General features: G+C 33.5%; 2 protein-coding genes and 1 long non-coding RNA gene across 3 annotated transcripts in view; all 3 read left to right on the forward strand.

Moving 5' to 3' along the window:
* LOC134243785 (uncharacterized) overlaps window positions 1–25,307 on the forward strand; it is a 41,017-nt gene that overhangs the window by 8,047 nt on the left and 7,663 nt on the right. The window lies entirely within an intron of this gene.
* Window positions 6,511–10,696, forward strand: LOC134243784 (uncharacterized). Its single transcript, XR_009987111.1, has 5 exons — window positions 6,511–6,736; window positions 9,157–9,340; window positions 9,550–9,687; window positions 9,935–10,155; window positions 10,306–10,696. It is a non-coding gene; the product is annotated as an uncharacterized LOC134243784 (long non-coding RNA).
* LOC134243786 (uncharacterized) lies at window positions 16,104–21,091 on the forward strand. Its single transcript, XM_062726021.1, has 8 exons — window positions 16,104–16,221; window positions 16,653–16,748; window positions 16,980–17,098; window positions 17,714–17,943; window positions 18,097–18,276; window positions 18,861–19,009; window positions 20,513–20,730; window positions 20,849–21,091. Exons 1-8 carry the CDS (start codon window positions 16,104–16,106, stop codon window positions 21,032–21,034), a joined length of 1,296 nt encoding a protein of 431 aa, XP_062582005.1. The 3' UTR covers window positions 21,035–21,091.

Below are 25,307 nucleotides of genomic sequence, written 5' to 3' on the forward strand. Positions count from 1 at the left end.
GTGTAATGGTTACCATGGCAACATGTCCTAAATTTTTAACAGGAGGTCCATGGGCCCTATAGGTCACCTGAGTATTATGCAACAACTTTTCAGTGATTGAGTTTGGTTCATGCTTTAAACTAGACGTTATGGCATTCACAATTTTGAAAGAGGCACCGTTGTTAATCATAACAATACACAATTTCTTAGTTTGGTTACTTAATACCCATAGGCAGGGTATAGGGAGACAAAAATACATTTGAACTAATCGGTTATATTCAGCAATAATAAGTAGTGCCTCTACCACACATGAGCCCCTGACCCTAGGTCCACACATTTCACAATTTTGGAAAAGGCACCCTTGCTTATCAAAGATGTTTGATCAATACCAAGGCAAAGAGCAGATTTCTAACAATTTATTCATTTTCAGTATATTAGTAGAGCCCCCTCCTCTATGGTACACCCGACCCCTGGGCCTTGAAATTCACAATTCTGGAAGAAGGGCCCTTGCTCATCATAGCTATAAAGGTACAATCATGTAGTTCATCTGCTTAATACCCAGGGGCAGAGAAGATTTTCAAAGATTTAATGCAATTTCACTATAATAATCAATAGAGCCCCGACCTAGCACTAGAAGCCCCGACCCTAGGGCCAAAAAATTAACAATTTTGGAAGAGGCATTCTTGCTCATCATAACTATGTACTTAGTTTATTTAATACCCAGGAGCAGCGAAGAAGATTTTCAAAGAATTAATGCAAAGAATTAATTTCACTAGTATGTAATCAATAGAACCCCGCCATAAGACCAGAACCCCTGACCATTGGGCTATAAAATTCACAATTTTGGAAGACGCATTCTTGCTTATACCGTATATCAGGATTTTTCCGCGTGTATCCAATTTCCGCTTTGTTCGCGACGAGTTCTGAATCGCGGAAAATAAAACAGCGTAAATTTAATACAAGGTTTTCTTCTTCTAGTAGAATTATTTCTTAATGCTTATATCGTAGAGGGTATAAATAGCGGGATCAGAGGACAAGCGCAAGGTACCGATAATAGGTATAAACCCTAATTGTCTGTTCACTAATTGACACGCCAGCAAATTATATGGGCCACGTTTTTTTTGCGAGAAGCTATTTAAACTAATTATAACTGAGGTGCTTGTAAGTTTGGAACAATAAATCAACTATGATTGTGTAAAATCTTATAAATTTAAATAATATCTGTGGATTTGAGAGCTAGTACGAAACACAGGTGTGTAATCAGCTGAGAGGGTCAACCGAAATTGACAAGGTGAAGGTCGATCGATCTATTTCTCCCCGTATGAAGTAACTCAAGCTTAATGACTTTACACTTTGCATCCAATTCCTTCATAGGCTTAAACAATTGTTAATAATATTATCACTGGGACTGAAATAGTGAAAATTTGATTCGCGTAAATTTAATATACTGATTTAGGTTCTGATTCGTGGAAAAAACATGACGCGGAAAAAACCTGATATACGGTAATAACTGTATACTTAGTAAAGTTTGTTTAATATCCAGGAGAAGAGAAGATATATAGCCCCGTCCTAGCACAAGAACCCCTGACTCTGGGGTCAGGAATTTCACAATTTTGGTAGAAGACTCAATGCTTATTACAATTATATCAACAGTTTGACTGCTTGATGTCCAGGAGTAAAGTGGATTTTTAAAGATTGCATTAAATTCGTGGTTTTGGCCCCACCCCTAAGGCCCCAGGGGGGGGGAGTGACCATGAAATTCACAATTTTGTTTTCCTTCACCCATATATACTTTCCGTAGAATTTGGTTGAAATTGGTTGAGCTGTTGCAGAGAAGAAGCTGAAAATGTACAAATGTTAACAGACGACGCACACCGCATGACGACAGACGAAAACGGATAGCAATAGGTCACCTGAGTTTACTTAGGTGACCTAAAAATGGCATCTTCAACCAATTTTGGCATAAAGCATCTTTCGGTGAAGAGGAAAAAATTGTGAATTTCATGATCTGTGCTCCCCTTGGGCCTGAGATGTGGCTCCCAAAGCACTAATATTAATGTAATATTTAAGAATCTACTTCTTCACTCCTGGACATCAGGCAGTTAAACTGTTGGCATGATTCTAGGTATTCAAAGCAACAGTTTTGTTTTCTTGATAAAATTTCATCAATATATTATATTCAACTTTAGTTCTACCAGGTATAAGTACTACTCAAGATGAGTCAGATAATATGTTTTTTTAATTGAAAGGTACGTAAATTCCTAAAGCAGCAAAAAAATTATCCTTTTGAACCACTGGTACGTTATTTCCATGGTAACAATGCAAAGTAGCAATTAATCCTAATTTTTCTCTTTTTTTTCATTTCATTTTATTCAGATATAAATCTCACCGAATGTCATGATTCACATTTAAAACATTACAGATTAGCCTACTAATAGAAAAAAACCTACATATTATCTCAGCACTATGCTACTAAATAAAGATTTATTTGAACATAAACATGTGATTATTATTAAATAAGTTACAATACTTAAATATGATAGATAGTATCTAAGGATAACCCATAAAAGCCTTTTTAAAAATATTATTTCCAATGGGGTCCTCAAATAACAAATATGTTAGTAACAAAAATTACATTAATATTGGAATTGAGGCAGGGTACTTTCTTGAATAGAATAATGCTTTGAAAAATGACATGTTTCCCAATAACACATTTTTACCTTAAGAATTATCACTTATATGCTTATAAAACTAAATAAATAAATAGACAATAAAATTAGACAAGCTATTCATGTAGTATCACTAGCATTTGTAGATAAAAAAGATCTTATAGCTTTCTTAAAAAAAGAAGATGGGTGGATAAGGCGGACGAAGTGCTATAGTGCGACAAATAAGAAGTGAAAAATTTAATCTCAATTATATCCAAATTTTATTTGATATTTCATCTAATATTAAAGTATACTAGTCTTAATGTAAAATCTCTACAATTTACAAAAATCTCGGCAAGACTGAAAATATTTGCCTACGAAAAAGTATACACACACTAAAAAGAACAAAATCGATCATTTTCTCATACTTTAACAAAATTTTTAAATATGGGTGGGTCTTCCCTCCACTTTTTTTGAAAGATAATCATAAAAGTTTGCAATAAAATATACATTTTTTGGTTTACAAAAACATGGAGCAAAGACCCACTATACTTTAAAAGTACAGTTTTATTACAAACATTCGAATCTTTCCGAAAAATACTTCAAGTCCATTAATTAAAAGGTCATATCACAAACATGATTTAAGTGTCCGAAATTTTCATGAGCCATGTAGCATAGTGGTTAGCGTGTTAGTCTCAAAGCAGTATGATACGTCGGATTTTTATTTCTAGGGGTTCGAATTCCACGAATATCATCTTATATAAAATAAAATTTGTTAACGAGATTTTTTTTTCTCTCGGAAAAGTTTTTTTTTCATAATTTCATAGATTTTAATAATGAGAAGTTAATTTAATGCTCAATTCACATATTGAATATGATTTCTTAATATCCGACGCTATAGGCATTCTGCCCACCTTGTTCACCCATCTTCTTTGTTAAGCATTCACCTCCTTGATTTCGAGTGGCAATGCATTCCAGTCTTTAATACCATTATATAAAAACATGAAGATACTTTCCCTTTTATCTTGGGTATAATAAAATTATTTTATGTTGCACTTCTTGTAATATTATTTAGTACAAATTGATTGATTAATTGACTTATACAGCTAATCACATGCATTTGGACACTGTGACGCTAGATATATAATTAGATAGTACAGGTTTCTCCGAGTTTATTTTAATGTTTTAATGATCTTTCCGCAATTCTATAATTTGACACGTGATATAAAATGAACTAATAATAAAGTTATTAATTACAATGTATGAAAAAATATCATAAAAAGACTGCACAAATCAAGAGATATATATGTATTGGCTATTAGAAAAGAATGTACAGCGCATGCGTCATTTCATACATTCATATATAGTGAATTGTTAATTACTTCGCAAGCTTAATATGTCCTTTGGTGAGTACATTTACATGACCAGAGTGAAGATGTACTTTTTCAATCTGTGCAAATGTTTACTTATCTATTTATGCAATGCCTTTCAAATTCACTGTTTAGAAAACCTAAATTTGAGGAAGACCAAGCGGTTTCATTTTTTTTTTATTGAGGAAGTTTAAAAACTAGTTACACAATTACAATGTTTGATACCTTCTTATATCTAAAAACTTTAAAGTAGATTTCTATGCATACGAGTTTAAAGCGTTCTCAAATATATCATGAAATCAGAACTGCGCTTATGCCGATCTCTAAAACTGATCCTCTCCCTTACAAGATGATGGTATCTGGTATTGGTGAGCAATCAAGTTTTTATATGGGTATTTAATTTAATTTATCAATTTCCTTATTGATGCACAATATAAATTTATATCTAGTCGCCATATTGATATTTTACATCTCCGTTTTCATGTACAACAATGTACAACAGTCTTTCATGTGACTCTGATCTCCGTAATGTTAAAAACTTCATGTGAAATTTTTGTCTCCTTTCAGAGGCAGATTTCTCCTTGAAGCTGTTGTCAGTTAGTGAGTTACTCACCATTGATGTTTGATATACAAGAGAATCAGTTCTCTATTAATTTCCACATAAGGCGACCTTTGGTTTCCCTGCAGAGTTTTAACCTCTGATAAGGTGACATGTAATCTCCTTATTCATATATTACATGCATTTAATTTCGAAAACTCACTGCACATGTACAGTGCACCACAATTCATCTTCCAAAAGATGATTTTGCTAATTGCTTAAATGTAAGAAGAGTTCTGGGAACAACAGTATTTTAAAGGTACTTGGACACAGATTTGAAATTAATATTTTCTCTATAATAGTACGAATTATATATTTTAATAGCATTTCACATAAAAATTAATTAAAAATCTTATTTCATTTAAAAGTTATTAAAAATTCAAATTTTTTGGCGGGTTTGATTGACACATCCTTGCACTTTCACAAATCTTAACTTTATTTTTAATCCTTAGGAAAAGTGGCAATCTTGATGTGTATTAATGAAAAATATTAATACTATAATCCAGAAAATTCAGAGTAGACATGTTCTAAAGCAAAACAAACACACAATATATTGTCAGTCCGTGCAGTTGTGGTGAACAGACTTTGGCGATTTAACGCACCCGATGAATCGTAAACATCAAACAATAACATGTTTACAAAAACCTGTGTACATAACACGAGTGTGATCGATTCGCAAAACTCCGTACACAACGGAATGGCGATACTTATGAAGTAGTTCTGCTTTCTAACATTTTAACTCCGAATAAAATTATTCTTCTTGATTTATGTTGAACACCCCCCTCCCCCCCCCCCCCGCGCTTTGGGGTGTTAATGCTGCTCCAGACCCCTTTGCTTGAGTCAGAAAAGCATCAACATTATTTCTCATTAATACACATCAGGATTGCCACTTTTCCTAAGGATTAAGAATAAAGTTAAGATTTGTGAAAGTGCAAGGATGTGTCAATCAAACCCACCAAAAAATTTAAAGTTTTAATAACTTTTAAATGAAATAAGATTTTTAATTAATTTTTGTGTGAAATGCTATTAAAATATATAATTCGTGATATTATACAGAAATATACAGAAAATATTAACTTCAAATCTGTGTCCAAGTACCTTTAACCTAATATTTAAATCCCAAATGTTAAGGTACTCCGATCCTCAGGTTCTGAAAATCAGGCATTGACTGATTAAAAATACTCACAAAAATGTCTCTGAATTCTCAAAGCAACGAGTTTTACCCACGATAATTCTTCAAACTTTACTTGTACAGTTAATCATATTACATAGTGAAAATTAGTAAATCTCAAATAGATTTTCAGGAAATGCGAATTAAACATCTACTATGCATTTTCCAAATTAAATTGGATCAACAAACACATCATGTTGGAAATAAAAATCATAGGTGTCCAGGCTTTCGAAGAAATTGCACAATTTTTATACATACGTATAAGGTACTTTAATATCTTCTATAGCTATTCACTTCGATGATTTTACAATGCATAGTGTATAAAGATTTTCCTATCATTGCAAAACACCATAAATCACTTATAATTTCATTTCATGTTAATAAACATTGGAATCTATGATAAGATTACAATGAACTTCAATTTCTTCAAATATGTAATTCTAATATACTTTAATTAGTAACAATATGGACTTTTCATAGGAGCTTTCTGAGAACTTCAAAGGTCCTTGAAGCACACTAAGGAGTTTAAAATGCAAATTGTTGCACGAAAGGATTTAATTTTCAAGCTTCATTTTGATACTTTTTGAATTTAATAATAAATCAAAGAGTTATTGTAATTTAAAAGATATCTTGGATTCTGCATAAAATTTAATTTGATTTTTATCGAACTTGGCCTTGTTTTTGCAGGGTCAGTAAATAAATGTAATGCATATATACAAATATTTTTCAGAAATTTCAGATACCTAGAGAGAAAATATGGATCTTAAAGATGAAGAAATTTTAAGACTTAAGGAACGTCTAAATGAATACAAAGTGTCAAAAAATGTAGCTATCATAGGACTCCAAGAGTAGGAAAATCTTCCTTTTTAAACTCAGTTATAGCCAGTTTTTCCTTCAAATCCTGGCGAGAGCGGACTAGGGTAGGATCCTATGATCGAGTAGGGGAACAAGTTACGCATCATCTCATCAAGTATGTAATAATAAGCCTATTAATTGAATTTTCAATGCTAATGTGTGAATACTCATTGTATTTTTAAATTGCTTGGCACTTTAGTTCTATCAATTCATAATTGTTTGCTTTTTTACATATACATTGTACAGTACATGTTTATTATATTTCAGAATAAAACATATGCTATTGCTAGTGGGTTTATTTTAGTAAACCTTTACGGTACCACTGGTATGTTGCTCATGTTCTAAAAATAGCATGTGATACATAATGATGTTCTCCTTCCTTGTGACGTCACAATGTGAAAATGACGTCAATATGTAGCTGCCTTGTGACAAAAGAAAATGGCTGACAGTCTTACTCGAGCAACGAACAACTGCAAAGTTTAACGTATAATTTGGAAATTCCTTTGCAGTACCATATAATCAAGATAATTTGTACAAAGTTTATGAAGACAAAAGACATTCCGGAAGTGTAATCATAAAGTGGATTTATAATATTTTGGTGAAGGGGTTAATAAATATGACTTTGTTTTGCTGCTCAGTGAAAGAAAGCTGGGGAATAGATGTAACCTATGTTGGGAAATTTGTTATGAAAGATAGTCAAATTACAGCAAGAAAAAAGTTGAATATCTTAACAATAATTTACTTATTCATCCCAAAAATATTTTTTTTTCGTTAGACTTTAAACATATTGGATATGATAAACAGAAAGCGCCTATAATCTATATCATATGGTGGCATATTTCTGCCACCTACATGCAAGTTAAATTATGTTAACATGCAACATATTAATATCAATTAAGCATTAAATCATTTTTTTGAAAGATATAGTGTCATAATTGCAACGGTCTGTGCAAACTAATTGATAATGTCGATGTTCTAGCAAAATAAATGTGACGTGCAAAAATAAAAATTGGTAATTGTGTTTTCTGCAACTGTAACATTTAATGTTTTCAAAACAATAAGCCTTTTTTAATTTAAAGAATTTAAAGAATTTATTAGTTATTTTAGACATATCTGGAAACTAAATACGTTTTGGTTCCATGTCTTATGAACACCAATCTTGGGCAGCCTCCAGACAGCTCAGTATTACGTTACGCTACGATACCGATATCCATTACTAGTATTCATACGAAAGTAGTATGTATGTGACTTGTGACAAAAATGGTTGACACAGTCTTACTTAAGCAATACCGAATGGAATTTGCATCATGGGGAGCAGTTCATGCAACCAACTTTTCATAAAATCATTTAATGAGTACTAGTATATCTGATGAGAAATGAAAAAGAAACTAAAACGTTACATGTATGACTACAATTCAGACAAATTATAAAACGAATTTTTAAACTTTTATTCATGACTCATGTTTGTTACCAATCAAGAATTACCGGTATTTCATCGAGGCTATGAAAATATAACGCCTCAACTTCTCATGTGCACATTCTAACACAACCACAAATAGATCGGTCACTCCTGAGGCCGATAAAAATGAATACTGAAACCTAATTTTATTTGTTTTATGTAAATTATTCAATAAGTTCGCGAACTTTTTGATCGTCCCTCGTATAGATAAAATATAACTACTATAGACATTGATTTTCCCCGCGATTTCTCAATAAATATTGTTGTTTGTGCAATAGGCTTTAAGAATTCTAACCTTGGGGTAACCAAACTGGAATAAAGAAAAACATTTTTTTAACCTTAAACTTTTTTTTAACTAAAAAAAATCCTGGTTCCAAGAATTTTTACATTTAATTTTATACAGTAGTCAAATCACCTTCTGAAAGGAATTGCTGATGCTCTGTAGATGAGCAATAAGGTTTTGATTTTTTTCAACATGAAGTCAAAATTGGGGTTTAAACTGGCTTCTTCTTTTGAAAATAGCCCCGGGGATTTGTAGCAAGAAAATAAGCTTAATCGTATATCTTGACATTGATACAAGATATCAAATGCTAGTAACTTTACAAACATAATTATTATACTTCTGTTAAAATGTTTTCTATTTAAAGTTCAGAAGGTAAAATAACTATCCTTTAAAGTCTACGCATAGCAAGACTATACCCCGGGGTATAGTTTTTGCTATCCACCCTCGGAAAATTTTCATGCCATTGTTGCCGCCAATTTTGATTTCCACCGATAAATCTTTAAACTGATGATGTCATAATGACTTCAGTAGCATTGTGACGTCATCAGGATTTCAGAATATTCTTGCAGAATTATCTTACTCTAGAGAAATTCAAACCTCAGAAATTAAATTATACATCAGTATAATAAAACGCTTATCCACTGGGTGTGAGTGGAATAGCTCTTTTATCAAACCCTTGACAGGAACTATTCACCTCGGGCAAGCCCTCGGGGAATAGTTCTCTGTCGCGGGTTTGATAAAATAGCTATTCCACTCACACCCAGTGGATAAGTGTATATTATTCTTTTAAAAGAATTACAAAAGATGAATATCTGGACTCCGAGGAAAAGAAGAGTTATCCTTAACCAACTCTGATTGATATGGATGGGTTCGATGACGAATCCTCTGATAGAGTAAAGGAACAGCTGAGATACGTTATGTTTGGCGTGGTACGTACCACATGAACACAAGATAAAAGATGCTATTAAAGTTTATACGTAAGTATACTACTTTAATTGTAATGGTTACGATATATCTATCATATACATGTAGTTAGTTTGTTCAAAATATTAAATGATATATGGATAGCTAGACTTTATAGATAGTTTGATCTAAAATATCTGTAAGAGATAAGCTAGGTCTTTAGATTTAAAATAATTATTTGATCTAATGAACTTTCTACGTTAAATTTTTGAATTTTATGTAGATTTAATGGAATAACGGAAGCTTATAAAAATACACAGGAGCCTCTGAAGGTGGACTGTCTGATATTCGTGTCATCAGTAGACACTTCCTTATAATCTGATAGAAGCAGTGAAGCAGGTGGCAGTAAAAGAGGAAAGAGGTATGGAAGAATTAACATAACATATACGTGAATGAGAAGCATGATATGGACTTATACAATGGTCATTTTGATAAAAAGAAAGTCAAGATATCATCAGAAGTAGGATTTAGCATGTCTAGTTTGACTAAGTTTTGACATACTTTTAGTCATGGAATTTGTTTAATGTTCAATTCCTCTCCGATTTAAAGAAATGGATGAATAATTACATAAGTTTATTTCGACTTAGATTTGCATTATTTTGTTACAGTTATTCAGGTTTTTTGTGTCCTAACAAAGAAAGACAAAATTATTAATTTTCAAGAAGGGGACTCAAAAAAGAGAGATTTTTGTTCTAAACTTGCCCTTACAGAGAACCAGTTTCTTCTCTGCACAAACTACTGTGATGATTATGACAGAGTGATAGGGCAGTCTCGTTGTGAACATGTTTATCCGGAGCTAGATGTACCAATCCTAAAATTCATGACACAGGTTGAATTATGATCAAATCTAAATGTCTTTTTTAAAACCATTTTAGTAATATACCGGTCTATAAATGTGTAAATAAGTTTAGCATTGATTAGCTGGTATGCACCTTTATGAAATGTACTAGTATACTGATATAATTTGGTTTTAATTAAGGTTTGTGATAGTGTGGTCAAGGTTATACAAGACGATGCTGTACCTGTGAAACCTAAATCTTCCGAGAAGACTGTCTACGTTGTCATGGGATTGATGACCGTCGTGGGTTTTGTCCTTTTCGGCATTTATATTAAGAACCGATGATTGATACTTATACAAAGTTTGTACATATTTCCATTTCTGGAATAAAGAACCTGTGTGACAGGATTGGAGATATAACACAGAGACAACTCATGACTCAACTGATGTGTTTTGTTGTGGTTCTGTTAGCAATGGATTTCATGATGCCTCAATCAGAATCTTACACAGACTTAATAGGTTTTCATTAACACCAAACAGAGGCTTTGATTAGTGTAGGAATAAAAGAAAATATGACTCGAAATCATTTGATGCGATTTTAAGTAAATAAAGATGTTGAAGCAATCAAAATAGATCTAGTATATTTCTTGCAACAGTATTATTTTATTTAAAGAAATCTCTATTCACAGTGTTCACCGTAAGTATTATCATGTAAAGTAAGAATTGTCAGGAAGTGGGCAGCACTTCGGAAGGTCTCGGGAACCAGGCTAGTTATGAACTACGACGCTTCACGCCGGCATATTTCATGAAACGCGTTAGCGCTTCATGATAAATATGCCGGCGTGAAGCGTTGTAGTTCATATACCTCATGAATCTTCAAAAAATTAAATTCATTTTTTATATTTACATTATTTTTCTGATGACTTGCCATAAATTTACGTTGTTCAACTGTCAATTTTAAAACAAAACAGAGTGCACTATATTTTTTGACGTCAAGAGCGGTATTATGACACGTGTAACAATGGAGATATTCATGCTTATTCGTGATACATACCTAATGTAGTTAATGAGAAAATATACTGCATTTTATTTTGTAAAGAATCATAGGGGAAATTTATTGGAAATGTTAATAGCGAGCGCAGCGAGCGACGCTCGTCACTGCGAGCTCTTAAAGCAACGCCTGTGCGAAGAGAAAATTCGAACTACTGCACATTCATTCGATGGATTTTTTTGACGCCGCAATTTCGACCCACAATGCATCGCTTAGTAAACAACGCTAAAGCAACGTTCTCGCGAGAATAAGAACAAAAAGTTAAACGAAAAATAGACTTGCTTTGATTTAATGAAATTGTTGCTGAAAAATAGTTAATAAAACGGTTCTTCATCTAAAATCAGCCCTGTTTAAGCCTGATTTTGATAATGCAAGATGCATACGACGTCATATGACGTCAGAGTCTTAGACGCGTCGAATGTCACGTGCGGATTGACGAGTCTGATTTAAATGAAAACTGGATAAGTATCTGCGCTCGCCCTAACGGTCGCATCGTCAACATATTATTAAGCAATATTATACTTTCATGTAAATTAGTTGAATCTAATTGGTCGAGAAACATTTGTTAAAAAACACTATTACCCGCTGAATAATGAAGCCATGCCCTCGAGCGTAGCAATAGTCAACATTGCTTGACGACGGATGATATTCTAAAAAATAGCGACTGCGCAAAATTTATGCGCGCACGCTAATGTTTAGAGCTTTTCACCCCTCGAAAACCATTGTCAACCTCTCAGAATGTTCTTTCGTCTATATGTGATTCCTTTAAAAATGAGCATATCTCTTATGAATAAGATATTAAATCTATGTTTTTCTACCCCCATTCATCTCCTGTGTTGGTATATAATGTTAGTGCCCATTATATCATAACTCAAATTACTGTTTGATTTTCTCTTTATTATGAATTCCGTACATTTAAACACTGAATAATGACAAGGAGCACACGGCGGATGTGTTCAATTGGCAAGGGATGCTTACTTCTTCATGGCACCTGTTTGCTAAAGATGCTGAAAAAATTGTATTCTTTAATGGACTTTTAAGCTTGAATACTGTTTTTTATCTCCATAAATTTCACATATATATAATATTATCAACTGCATATGGAAATTTTAAAATATGTCTCTCAGTTGATGTGATACAAAAGATCATATGCTTCGCAAACACTTTAAATCGTATAGGACGAATGTGACTGGTTGACAGGCATTACGCCTTCATTGCACCTGATCTAATCCCTGATGTTTAAGAGTACATGTTTACTCTTCTTCAAAATTATGAAATTCACCCTTTTGGTCTTATTACCTTTCCATTTAACATGTTTAATAAATACTTTCTGGAGAATTTTTTGATACACGTTTCACATCAACACAAATTTCAGAGATAAAAGAAACACCCTGTTGTTACTTCTTGTTGTCCAATTATTCACTGTAAATTCTAATGCTTGCATGCAACGATTGCTTAGATTTTTTATTCATAAATAACCTTTAACCATATTGAACACTTCTGAGTGTGTTACCTTTGATCCGAAATCAAGCATTGATTATTTTCAATTTGTATCTGCTACACATCGCATGAACAATTCTGAATGTTCAATATATTAATGAATGTTGTATAACACATTGTGTTTCCATACTACCGGTAATTGACTTGGCGCTTTAAAGTAACCCGTGCCGAAGAATTAGGTCATCAGATTTGTTTTTGACAGCATTACAATGTTATGATTCCTTCATAAGATTTTTAGGATATTAGCAGCAAATAAAGTATATGCCTGCTTATGATTATATGGAATATATTGTTTTTACATTTGTAAAAATCTCAGGACATGATCGGGATCGGAATTAAAAATAACACCGTCTATTTTCCCGCTATTATACTCCGAAGATGTTGTTGAGTGTTCTATGCTGAGGTATTTGTAATTACCAGCACTTCAAAGGTAAGTATGCGTGTACATAATTGCAATGGATTTATTTTAAAATCTAGAATGTATATAATTACTTACCAAGAAGGCAACGCTATTGATAATATATCATTAAATACTAGTTGAGAAACATTTGCCATTTTGGGACTGGATATTTGACTTGCCAAGTTAACATTGGATAATGTTTATAGCCACTATAATGTACTCAAAATGTCAACAAAAATCTTTCTCCAGATGGAAAACTGTAGAATGAAAACATTTTTGTCGAAAATACAGATTAAGTACCGTTATGCAGAATAAATGTGATCATGAGGACGCATGCAAATCGTCGCAAAATTCGGGTTTTGCAGTCATCCTATTTCCATACACCATGAAATGGACAGTCAGTGGCTAGGGTGAAATTTAAATTATGTAAATAAGTAATGCCATATAGATTAACAGATTCCCTAACTACTCAAGTTATGAGTAATGGTTATCAATCGCTTATCTGAGTGTCTCTTTTCTACAACCACATGATTATGACTCTCAGACGAAATCAGAAGAGGGACTTCCTGCTACAAGAACAAATCTGGGCCAACATACAAAACAATGCACCTTGCAATTTGAACAATGTCAAAAACGTGAACAAAACAAAACCCATCCATTTGACACGATATAAACGAATATCATTAATTTCCAAAAGACTGATAGCGATATAGAAGAAAATTATTATCAAAACTTGTTTAAAAATAAATCTGTACTCTAAAGTCATATAAACACTTAATTTGATGAATAACGCAAGGTAAAACAATGTTTAAAATGTTTAGTTTGTGAATTTAATGAATTAATCGTATACATGTATATACAACAGTCAGCATTAGAAAAAATTAAAAGGGCCCTTTATAATTAAATGTAGTGTGACAAGTAGTAATCAGGTTCTGACACAGTGCGCTCACATTCAGCTCGTGTACAATCTGTCAAACACTGACTGCTAATTAGGCATTGCACATCCAAATAATGGAAATATTACGTTTGTATGTGGCTTTATTTTAACTTTAAGTGTCCCACCAGTGGATATGCCACAAGATTTAGACCTATATTCATGATATTTGAAGTAATTTATTTATTTTACTAGATGTGGTAAAGGATGAAGTTGAATCAACAATCGAAATATTCAAAATGTACCTGTCTACGTAATTTATTTCTTGATCTTGATATGATTTCAAAGGATAACAACATTACACGAAATACGGAAAGCTTTATGTCAATTAGGAGACTGAAGATTACATTCAGAATGTTCTCCTGAGCTCAAAAAAGCTGAGTTCCATACAGGGCTTGTCCTTAAAAAATGGATAGTCATTACTGTAATAAAAAATTAAATTTGATAGCAAAATTTCTGTTTTTGAATTTTCATAAGTGTGTCATTGTTCGAATTACTTTACTTTGAAACAATGGAGATAAACAGTATTCAAGATCATAAGTCCATAAAACGATACAAAATAGGAGCAGAGCAAACACGGACCTCCAAAATATCAGAGGTGGGATCAGATGCCATAGAGGAGTGAGCATCTCCTGCTGAACGGTCACACGTGTTATGTGCTCCTCTTCATGATCGAGAAATAATCAATTCAGTGTATAAATAATACCCTAACAATTAGTATGAAAAACGTCAGTCAGCATTGAAAAACGCCAGTCATCATTTGAATAGATGATAAATAGTATTTTCTGACAAGGTCATTGTATCGACAATGGAACTTACGAAAAGATTTTTTTTCTATGCATTCCTTTGTAAAACTCTAATTGCTTATCTTGGCCGCAGCCTCCCCACCGTAAATCTGAACATATTTAAATCTACACTACCTGAGGATGCTTCCATAATATATGAATAATCATGGCTTAGGAGTTTTTTTTCATGATGATTCCAATATATTCTTATCAAAAACTTTTACCTCTAGTGCCCCAAACCCCTCAGTATCATTATTTGAACAAACTTGATACCACATTCCTAAAATTGCTTCTGAATAAATATGACAAATTATTGCTAAGTTGTTTATGGAAAGATTTCTCAGATTATTTCCTATGATCAAGGACTTTCCTTTTACTCTGTTTAAGTTAATGAATGGTATGATTATAAAGACAGTTCTGTCTGAGGGTATATCACACACATTTTTAAAATTTCCTTTTATCTAGAGATGGAGACTGGGTGAGGTACTACTTACACCATGCCCCCTTAAGTTCTCATTGATAGATTGATCCCACGTCTGATCTTTTTGGGTCTGTTTTTGTTCTGCTCCAAATCTATATCGTTTAATGGACTTTGAGCCACAGGAAATGTTGTATTCTTTTAATGTATAAAATTTTGATAAAGGAGATATGTTAACATGACGAGCGACAAGCCTACAGCATGACAAACATGTAAGTGAAAAATTAAATCTCAATTATATCAAAGTTTCCTTGGAGCACACGTGTGACCGGTCGGCAGGGGATGCTCACTCCTCCATGGCACCTGATCCCACCTCTGATGTTTCGGAGGTCCGTGTTTGCTCTGCTCCTGTTTTGTATCCATTTTGTTTTACGGACTTTGATATTTAATACTGTCCGTTATCTCCATATCCTTCTTCCTCCACCATTACAGCATATGTGTAATAACTTTACTCTAGATATTGAATTCAAATTTTGAATACGATTTTTATATACTAGTATCTGAAGCTATGGATTTATGCACGCTAAGTTCACCCATTTCCTTTTGCTTCATGTGAATACAAAATAAGGTCTGCTAATAACGTGAATCAATGAGTACCCACTTGATGCTTAAAAGGTTACCTGATCACCAGGTAAGCTTTTGTTTAATAATTAATCCTGATTGTATATGTAATAAAACTTAATTATATGCACAAATCTTGATGTTTACAAAGTCTGAAGTCATTTAAGATTTGAATTAGGGCTAAGAAATAAAGTCCTTATTAAACCAGTGATAGAACTCCTGGAAACATCTTGTGATTTCTATGTTCAATTTTACACTAGTGATCTGGAGGAAGAAACTGGAACAGTGAAATGTCTACTAGACAAGATCCCGATGGTCGGTCTAGGTTTGCTAAGCTTGGACTAGCAATCAATGATGAGTTAACTCAGGCATACAGAGATATTCTTGAAATGGAGGTGACCCCTGCATGTGTGTTGAACAAAGCGAAATCATCAGGAATTTTTCAGACCCTCTATCCCGATCAGTTGGTACTTTTAGGAAACGCAAAAAATGATGGATTCAAGGATTTTGACATTTCACTTTTATACAAATTGCTGAGACACGTTTGTACGACGATTCAAAAGTCAACAAAAGGCTGGGGTGGGAATACGATGCCTGCAGAAGGAGAAATTACTGTAGGTGATGATATTGAGAGGATACGGTTAATACGGAACAACTTATATGGTCACGTGAGCTCAGCCTCGACTTCACAGACAACATTCAATAATTACTGGACAACAATTTCCAGTGTGTGCCAAAGACTACAGACTTACACATCCAAAAACTACTCAGATGCCCTTGATAACATTCAGGCACAGTCCATGGAGGAGTGTGAGGAAGCTATTATAGAAAAAATTAAGCTGATTGTGAGAAAGAAAAAGTACTCCTAGATCAAGTGTCTTCTCTGAAGTCAGACGTTCAGGAAATAAAAGTAGCGTTATGGTCTGGGAGAAAAGGTAAGGATTTATTTAAAAAATGAGGAATATTTATCACGACAACTTCATTGTTTCAGTAGTTGTAAAATAAGTCTTTATTATTAAACAAAAAAATTACGAATTACCGATGGGCTCAACATGGAAAAAGAACAGCAAATGTTTGTCAAATATTTACGTGAACAAACGTACAGCAACCACCCGCAAATCAGTTACAGTTACATATGTACATCTATATACCTGGTTAATTTTCAGATGGGCTTTTATTCAGACACCAGGCTCTGACGTATTTTAAGGCAGTTGTTTCCAGTGACCCGAGGGTCAGACCAGATGATGCAGAGGACACGAATCTGGAGGGGGCGTCAGTGGAAGCAGTAGGTTCACATTCTTCTCTAACCCTTGTAAAATCTTTACATCTATCATTTAAATCATTTCTAAATGAAAGAATGCATATCTATTCGACTGATTTGTTAATAAACACATATATAAGCTCTGAAAATCAAAATCTCCTTAGATTAATTTAGATATAAGTAAGTAAATTAATTTGTATTTTTAAGAGAGAGAGAGAGAGAGAGAGAGAGAGAGAGAGAGAGAGAGAGAGAGAGAGAGAGAGAGGGAGGGAGATGGGTTTTTTTTTCAGAGTATTGATTTAAGGTATAACAATGTTTAACACATTAGAATATAGCATTATCTTATTTTTTCCTTTAATTATGTTCTCGATTTTATTTATACATCATATAAGGGTAAAAAAAAAATAAAAGTTGAGTTTCTAAAACTCAATATACGACTTTCTGTTTGAAAGTATATAGACAATTTAAAACTATCATTTTTGCATATACTTTCACTTTTTATAAGTAAATAGAGCATTAAGCATAATCAAGAAAATTTGTTTTGAATATAAGAACAAAAAAAATTACAATCAAATTTCACGAAAATAGAGTGTTTCGAAAAATAAACAATAATTTTGCCATTTTGTCTCTTTTCATTAGGAAGAACTGCTGAATTTAAAAGACAAAGAGCTAGAACTGTTTGAGAAAGAATTGAGTAAATGCAAAGTACCAAAAAATTTGGTTATCTTTGGACAGCAAGGTGTGGGAAAATCCTCCTTTATCAACTCTGTTATTGCAAGTTTTTCGTCAAACTGCTGGCGAGAGTGGACAAAAGTGGGGGACTTCGATGGTTGCAGATATGGGGAACGAGTTACACGTCAACTTATACAGTAAGTACTGATCTATTACACGTCTACTTATTCAGTGAGTACTGAACGAGTTCAACGTCAAATTACGAAATAAGTTCTAATAGTTACATGTCAACTTATAAAGTAAGGACTGATTGATTGCATCTGATACTAGTCTTCTTTTATTCTTTCCAGGATTTCTAAGGATGAATACCTGGACTCAGAGAGACAGAAAAAGTTTCCCTATCCAACACTCATTAATTTGAATGGATTCCAATATATATTTTTAGAGAAACTGATAGTCTTACTAAGATATGTCTTATTTGGTCTGGTCACAGAAAAACACAAACTGTTAGATGCACTGAAGTTTTATGGGTGAGTTAAAATATATTACTGCATTTAATGCATTTAAGCTTATCTACCAGGGTATCTTATTCAAATAAATAAAAATATACCCTAGCTGGTATTGTTTTTCTATTCTTTTACAAAAATTTATTTATAACTGATGAATAGAGCTCCTGAAAATAGTACTATATATACAGTACAGCGCTTTGTGGGCATCATTGCAATTTAGTCATTATACCCCTCGCTTGAAAAGCGGGAGGGTATATAGTAATCGTTAATTCCGTCCGTCTGTACGTCTGTCCGTCCGTCCGTCTGTTACGCTTTGGGGTACCCATCTCTTATCCGCAACTCCTCTCATACCACTGAATGAAATTTGATGAAACTTTCACAGAATCTTTATTACATATTGCCATTGTGCACCTCCTATATTTTACTTTTTGATCCGACACATATTTTGGGTTTCCCGGCCACAACAAAACATTTGCCATTGTAACTATATGGAGGCGGGGGGTATCATTTAGTGAGCTCATCGCTCACAGTACCTCTAGTTTCAATAGAATTTTGAAATATTTAAACAAATACGGAATGTTAACATTTACTTGCTTTTCATTTAGGTATGAAGACATTAAACAGGCAATGGCATATTTATCAAAACCGGAAAGAACCAGGGCGGACGGTCTGATTTTCATGACCTCGGCCGTCTCTTCTCTGCCTCACAATATCTTAAACGCCGTAAGACAGGTGGCAGTGTTAGAGGCAGGAGGTAAAATAAATAAATTGATTTAGAAAAAAGTTCATATCACTTTCTTGAGTTTGATACAAAATGTTTACATTTTGATCAAAACAATTTCTGCACTCTTTCATATAGCGTAGATTTAATTCATGTGTTATCACCACGGCTTCCTTTTTGAGTGCTTTGACAGTAAACTAATAGACGGGGTCACGTACGTGACCCCGTCCAAAATGATTTTGTCCGCGTGTCGCTTGTACGCTAGATTTTTTTTAATTCCAATCAACTCTCAGGCTTGGTTAACAAAATTACTCGTTATTTTCACATTTCATTCCATTTCAAGCTCACCTCAAGAAAGCTAGGGGGAACTTATGTCATACCCTCGGCGTCGATGTTGGCGTCCCATGTTAAGGTTTTTGGGTCAGTTCTAGTACTACCATGCCCTACATTAATCAGACATGCATGGAAGATTTCTGTGCAAGATAATGTTTCAGATGCTGCAATATCAGCAAAGGCTAACATTTTGCGGCAGGTAAACATTTTGGTGTAGGTCTACTTTCCAATTAACTGTAAGAAGGATATGGAGATAACGAACAGTATTCAATCTCAAAGTCCATAAAACAACACAAAATAAGAGCAGAGCAAACATGGACCCCCAAAACATCAGAGGTGGGATCAGGTGCCATGGAGGAGTGAGCATCCCCTGCCGACCGGTCACACACGCCGTGTGCTCCATGTCATGATCAGGAAATAACAGAAAAAATCCGTCTTCAATTCAGTGTGTATATAATGGCATAACAATTAGGATGAAAAACATCAGTCAGAATTTGACTTCATGATAAATTATGCTTGCTGACAAGGTCATTGTATCAACCATAGAACTTACGAAATGATAACTTTAAACAAGACTGTTGATATTCTTGGTTCTTCAACTTGCTTGTTAATAATTTACCTCATTTTAGAAACTGTTCATACGTAGAGCATGCTCTTTGGTATCGAATCAACTGACATTTATATACTTCGTATGCAAGTGATGAAAGTATATTGCTGCATAAGTAAGGGAAGTTGACGATAGAAAAATCCTATGCTGACCAAACTTGCATGGATGATATATTTAAGAATGCATACTGTCAGGCTTGCTTTGGATGTTGAATCTGAGCTACATTTTTCGAAAGAGTGAACAGTTTTAAGTTTTTTATGCAGTTCACATTTCCAAGTAACAATGGGCCCAATGTTGAGCAAGCTTGCATGGATGAAACATCTAAGAATGCACACTAATGGAATTGCTTTCGACGCTGGATCTAACCTATATTTTCCAGATGAGTAAACAGGTTAAATGTTTTGGAGCTAAATAATATAGAAATAATTCACAAAAACATTTTTTTTCTCATGAAAATACACCTGTGTGTGTCTGTGTTTTTTTTCTGTGTGTGTGTGTGTGTGTGTGTTTTTTTTTAAAGTTTTGCAGTTTGTTTAACAGAATAAGAGATGTCATGACTTTTCTGGCTATGTTTATCATGTTTATCATTATCACAGTTCCGTTGTTTGGTGTGCTAACAGAACTTGACAAAGTTAACGACTGGGAGGCACTTGCAATAAAGAAGAAGGAATTCTGCTCCAAACTCGGTTTCTCAGAGACGCGACTGCTTCTGTGTACCAACTACTGCGACGATTACGATACATGCTCGGGACATTCCCGTCTGAATCAAGTTCATCCTGAGCTAGATGTACCCATTTTATCCTTTATGAGACAGGTGATATATCTATCAAAAATAGTCTTCTTAGCCATACACTTACATATGTCATCCGTAAATAAACGATTGGATATCTGCAAAAATTGCTTATGATCATAAATAAAATTTAATTTTCCAGGTCTGTGACATTGTGAACATCGATACCAAATTGAAAGCATTTCCGTCTAGTGGTAAAGTTATTAGGTGTAGTGCACTCGGAGGAAAATTTAGTTATAACTCTGCACCTGTCGTCAATGACATGACACTTGTCATGGGTTTGGTTGTTGCTGTAATCGCGTTCGGATACTGGACTCTTACCAAGTAAGATGTCTCTTGAACACTCCTTGTCATGGATTCGACATCGATAACCATAGAAGACACTTGGTCTAGACATTGATGAAAACAGAAGACTCTTTGTTATATGGAAGAGACATAGACATTGGTGTCTAGAGAATACTCCTTGGCATCGATTAGACTTAGACAATTAATTGTCTATAAATAGCGGACTTCTGGTCATGAAATAGACATCGTGACTAAGTATGGCTTCCAGTATTCGAAACGACCGCGGTGGCTATAGAAGACTCATACAGTCATATGATATCTTTTGGTGACTTTAGAAAGACAATATGTAACAGATTAGCGTCCTAAGTGTGCTTTATGGTAGATGTGATTTGACAGATGTATATAAATGTAATGCCGAGGAAGCTTGCCTATTGAAAAAAGCATATTTTCAATATTCCTAAATTGATCTCATTGAAGGCATCGATTAAGTTATGCGTATTGTACATACTTTTAATTCTAATTAGGTCTTTCCACCTTTCTGTGGAAAGACCTATTGATATTCTTCTGTTTATTATTAGGTCTTTCCACCTTTCTGTGGAAAGACCTATTGATTTCCTTCTGTTTCTTTTTTTCCTTTTTCTTATTAGGTCTTTCCACCTTTCTGTGGAAAGACCTATTGATTTCCTTCTGTTTCTTTTTTTCCTTTTTCTTATTATTTTTTATTATTTTTCCGCCGTGTGATTTTGAGTTTCAAGATTTATCGTAAAGATTTTCAATTCATAAGAATGTACTCCGTAAAAGATTTTCGCAGTTGACCCTGCGTATATAAACTATGACCCCTTTCGGAGTTATTACCCCTTTCGCAAAAAAGCTTGTTATCGCTACTCCTCCGAAACCATAAACCGTAGAGAAATGAAACCTTCACTTATGTCTTCGACTAATTTAGTAGACACTTTATTGATTCATTGCGAAAGTATTCATTGACCCCTTCAATAAGTTATTGCCCCTGGAAGTTTTAGAATTTTACAAATAATTAAAAATTTTCAAAACGAGAAGACGTAGAAACATGGGACCAACTGCATAAGATTTATTGACCTTTGACCTTAAAATTCATTTTAAGGTCAGAGGTCAAGGTCATTCCAAAACTGAGAAATTTAGCTCTTTTTATATCTCTTTTGTCTTTGAACATATACTTAATGTCTATGCATCATTAATATGTACTTTTAAAACTGTTTCAAAGATTTTATTCTTGTCCCCTAACATGAACCCATTTAAAAGTTATTGCCCCTTGTGCGAAAAACCTTGTTATCGCTACTCCTCCGAAACTTTAGACCGTAGAGACACCAAACCTTCACTAATGTCTTAAGGGTCTTTAGACCTAACTTCACTGTATAGGTGCAAAAGAATCTGATGACCCCTTGTATGAGTTATTGCCCTTTAACTTCTTTATACTTACTATTAAACCTTGTATCTTGAAAACTATAAATGGTAGAAGCATGGGGCCAACTGCATTGTGACCCATGACCTTTGACCTTGAATATTTTGTCAAGGTCAAAGGTCAAGGTCATTGCAAAAATGAGAAATTAAGCTCTTTTTATATATCCTTTGTCTTTTAACATATGCAATCAGTCTTTGCATCATTAATATGTACACTTAAAACTATTTCAAAGATTTCATTCTTGTTCCCCAAGATAGACTCTATCAAAAGTTATTGCCCCTAATGCGAAAAACATTGTTATCACTACTACTTCAAAACTGTAGACCGTAGAGGCATGAAACCTTCACTTATGTCTTAAGGGTCTTTAGGCACACCTTCATAGTATAAGTACTAAAGGATCTAATGACCCCTTATATGAGTTATTGCCCTTTAACTTCTTTATACTTACTATTAAACCTTATATCTTGAAAACTATAAATGGTAGAAGCATGGGGTTAATTGCAATGTGTCTTTTGACCTTTGACCTTGAAAATTTTTTCATGGTCAAAGTTCAAGGTCATTAAAAAAAATTTTTTTTTTTTTTTTTACATTTTCATTTTTTTTTTCAAGCCATTTCCCTTAAAATTAAATTTAGAGTGTAAAATATAAAACTATAAGAAATTTAAAAAGGTGGAAAGACCTCTTATTGTTCTATGAACAATAAGTCTCCTAGTTATTTTTTATTATTTTTCCGCCGTGTGATTTTGAGTTTCAAGATTTATCGTAAAGATTTTCAATTCATAAGAATGTACTCCGTAAAAGATTTTCTCAGTTGACCCTGCGTATATAAACTATGACCCCTTTCGGAGTTATTACCCCTTTCGCAAAAAAGCTTGTTATCGCTACTCCTCCGAAACCATAAACCGTAGAGAAATGAAACCTTCACTAATGTCTTCGACTAATTTAACAGACACTTTATTGATTCATTGCGAAAGTATTCATTGACCCCTTCAATAAGTTATTGCCCCTGGAAGTTTTAGAATTTTACAAATAATTAAAAATTTTCAAAACGAGTAGTGATAGAGACATGGGACCAACTGCATAAGATTCATTGACCTTTGATCTTAAAATTCATTTTAAGGTCAGAGGTCAAGGTCATTCCAAAACTGAGAAATTTAGCTCTTTTTATATCTCTTTTGTCTTTTAACATATACTTAATGTCTATGCATCATTAATATGTACTTTTAAAACTGTTTCAAAGATTTTATTGTTGTCCCCTAACATGAACCCATTTAAAAGTTATTGCCCCTTGTGCGAAAAATCTTGTTATCGCTACTTCTCCGAAACTTTAGACTGTAGAGACACCAAACCTTCACTAATGTCTTAAGGGTCTTTAGACCTAACTTCACTGTATAGGTGCAAAAGAATCTGATGACCCCTTGTATGAGTTATTGCCCTTTAACTTCTTTATACTTACTATTAAACCTTGTATCTTGAAAACTATAAATGGTACAAGCATGGGGCCAACTGCATTGTGACCCATGACCTTTGACCTTGAATATTTTGTCAAGGTCAAAGGTCAAGGTCATTGCAAAAATGAGAAATTAAGCTCTTTTTAAGCTTTGTCTTTTAACTTATGCAATCAGTCTTTGCATCATTAATATGTACACTAAGAACTATTTCAAAGATTCCATTCTTGTTCCCCAAGATAGACTCTATCAAAAGTTATTGCCCCTTATGCGAAAAACATTGTTATCACTACTACTTCAAAACTGTAGAACGTAGAGGCATGAAACCTTCACTTATGTCTTAAGGGTCTTTAGGCACACCTTCATAGTATAAGTACTAAAGGATCTAATGACCCCTTATATGAGTTATTGCCCTTTAACTTCTTTATACTTACTATTAAACCTTATATCTTGAAAACTATAAATGGTAGAAGCATGGGGTTAATTGCAATGTGTCCTTTGACCTTTGACCTTGAAAATTTTTTCAAGGTCAAAGGTCAAGGTCATTTAAAATTTTTTTTTTTTTTTTTTTTTTTTACATTTTCATTTTTTTTTTAAGCCATTTCCCTTAAAATTAAATTTAGAGTGTAAAATATAAAACTATAAGAAATTTAAAAAGGTGGAAAGACCTCTTATTGTTCTGTGAACAATAAGTCTCCTAGTTATTTTTATTATTTTTCCGCCGGACGAATTTTTGTTTCAAGGTCTTTTGAAAAGATTTATAGTTTATAAGAATGTACTTTGTAAGAGATATTTGGAAAAAACCCTGCGTATATGAACTCTGAATTCTTTCGAAGTTATTGCCCCTTTCCCAAGAAATGCTTGTTATCGCTACTCCTTCGAAACCGTAAACCGTAGAAATATGAAACCTTCACTAAAGTCTTCGACTAATTGAGAGGACTCTGGAATCTATTCATTGCGAAAGTATTCGGTGACTCCTTCAATGAGTTATTGCCCCTGAAACTTTATGAATTTTAGATATAATTAAAAATTTTCAAAACGAGAAGTGATAGAGACATGGGACCAACTGCATAAGATTCATTGACCTTTGATCATGAAATTAATGCAAAGGTCAAATATCAAGGTCATTCCAAATTTGAGAAATTAAGCTCTTTTTATATCTTTTTTGTCTTTTAACATATACAAACTCTCTTAGCATCATTAATATGTACTCTTAAAACTATTTTAATGATTTAATTCGTATTCCTTAAGATTGACCCTATTAAAAGTTATCGCCCTTTGTACGAAAAACCTTGTTATCACTACTCCTTCGAAACCGTAAACCATAGAAATATGAAACCTTCACTAAAGTCTTCGACTAATTGAGAGGACTCTGGAATCTATTCATTTCGAAAGTATTCGGTGACTCCTTCAATGAGTTATTGCCCCTG

Source organism: Saccostrea cucullata, unplaced genomic scaffold, assembly GCF_032062105.1.
Source record: "Saccostrea cucullata isolate Sc308-1 unplaced genomic scaffold, CSIRO_AGI_Scuc_v1 ctg2385, whole genome shotgun sequence".
In the NCBI taxonomy this organism is placed as follows: domain Eukaryota; kingdom Metazoa; phylum Mollusca; class Bivalvia; order Ostreida; family Ostreidae; genus Saccostrea; species Saccostrea cuccullata.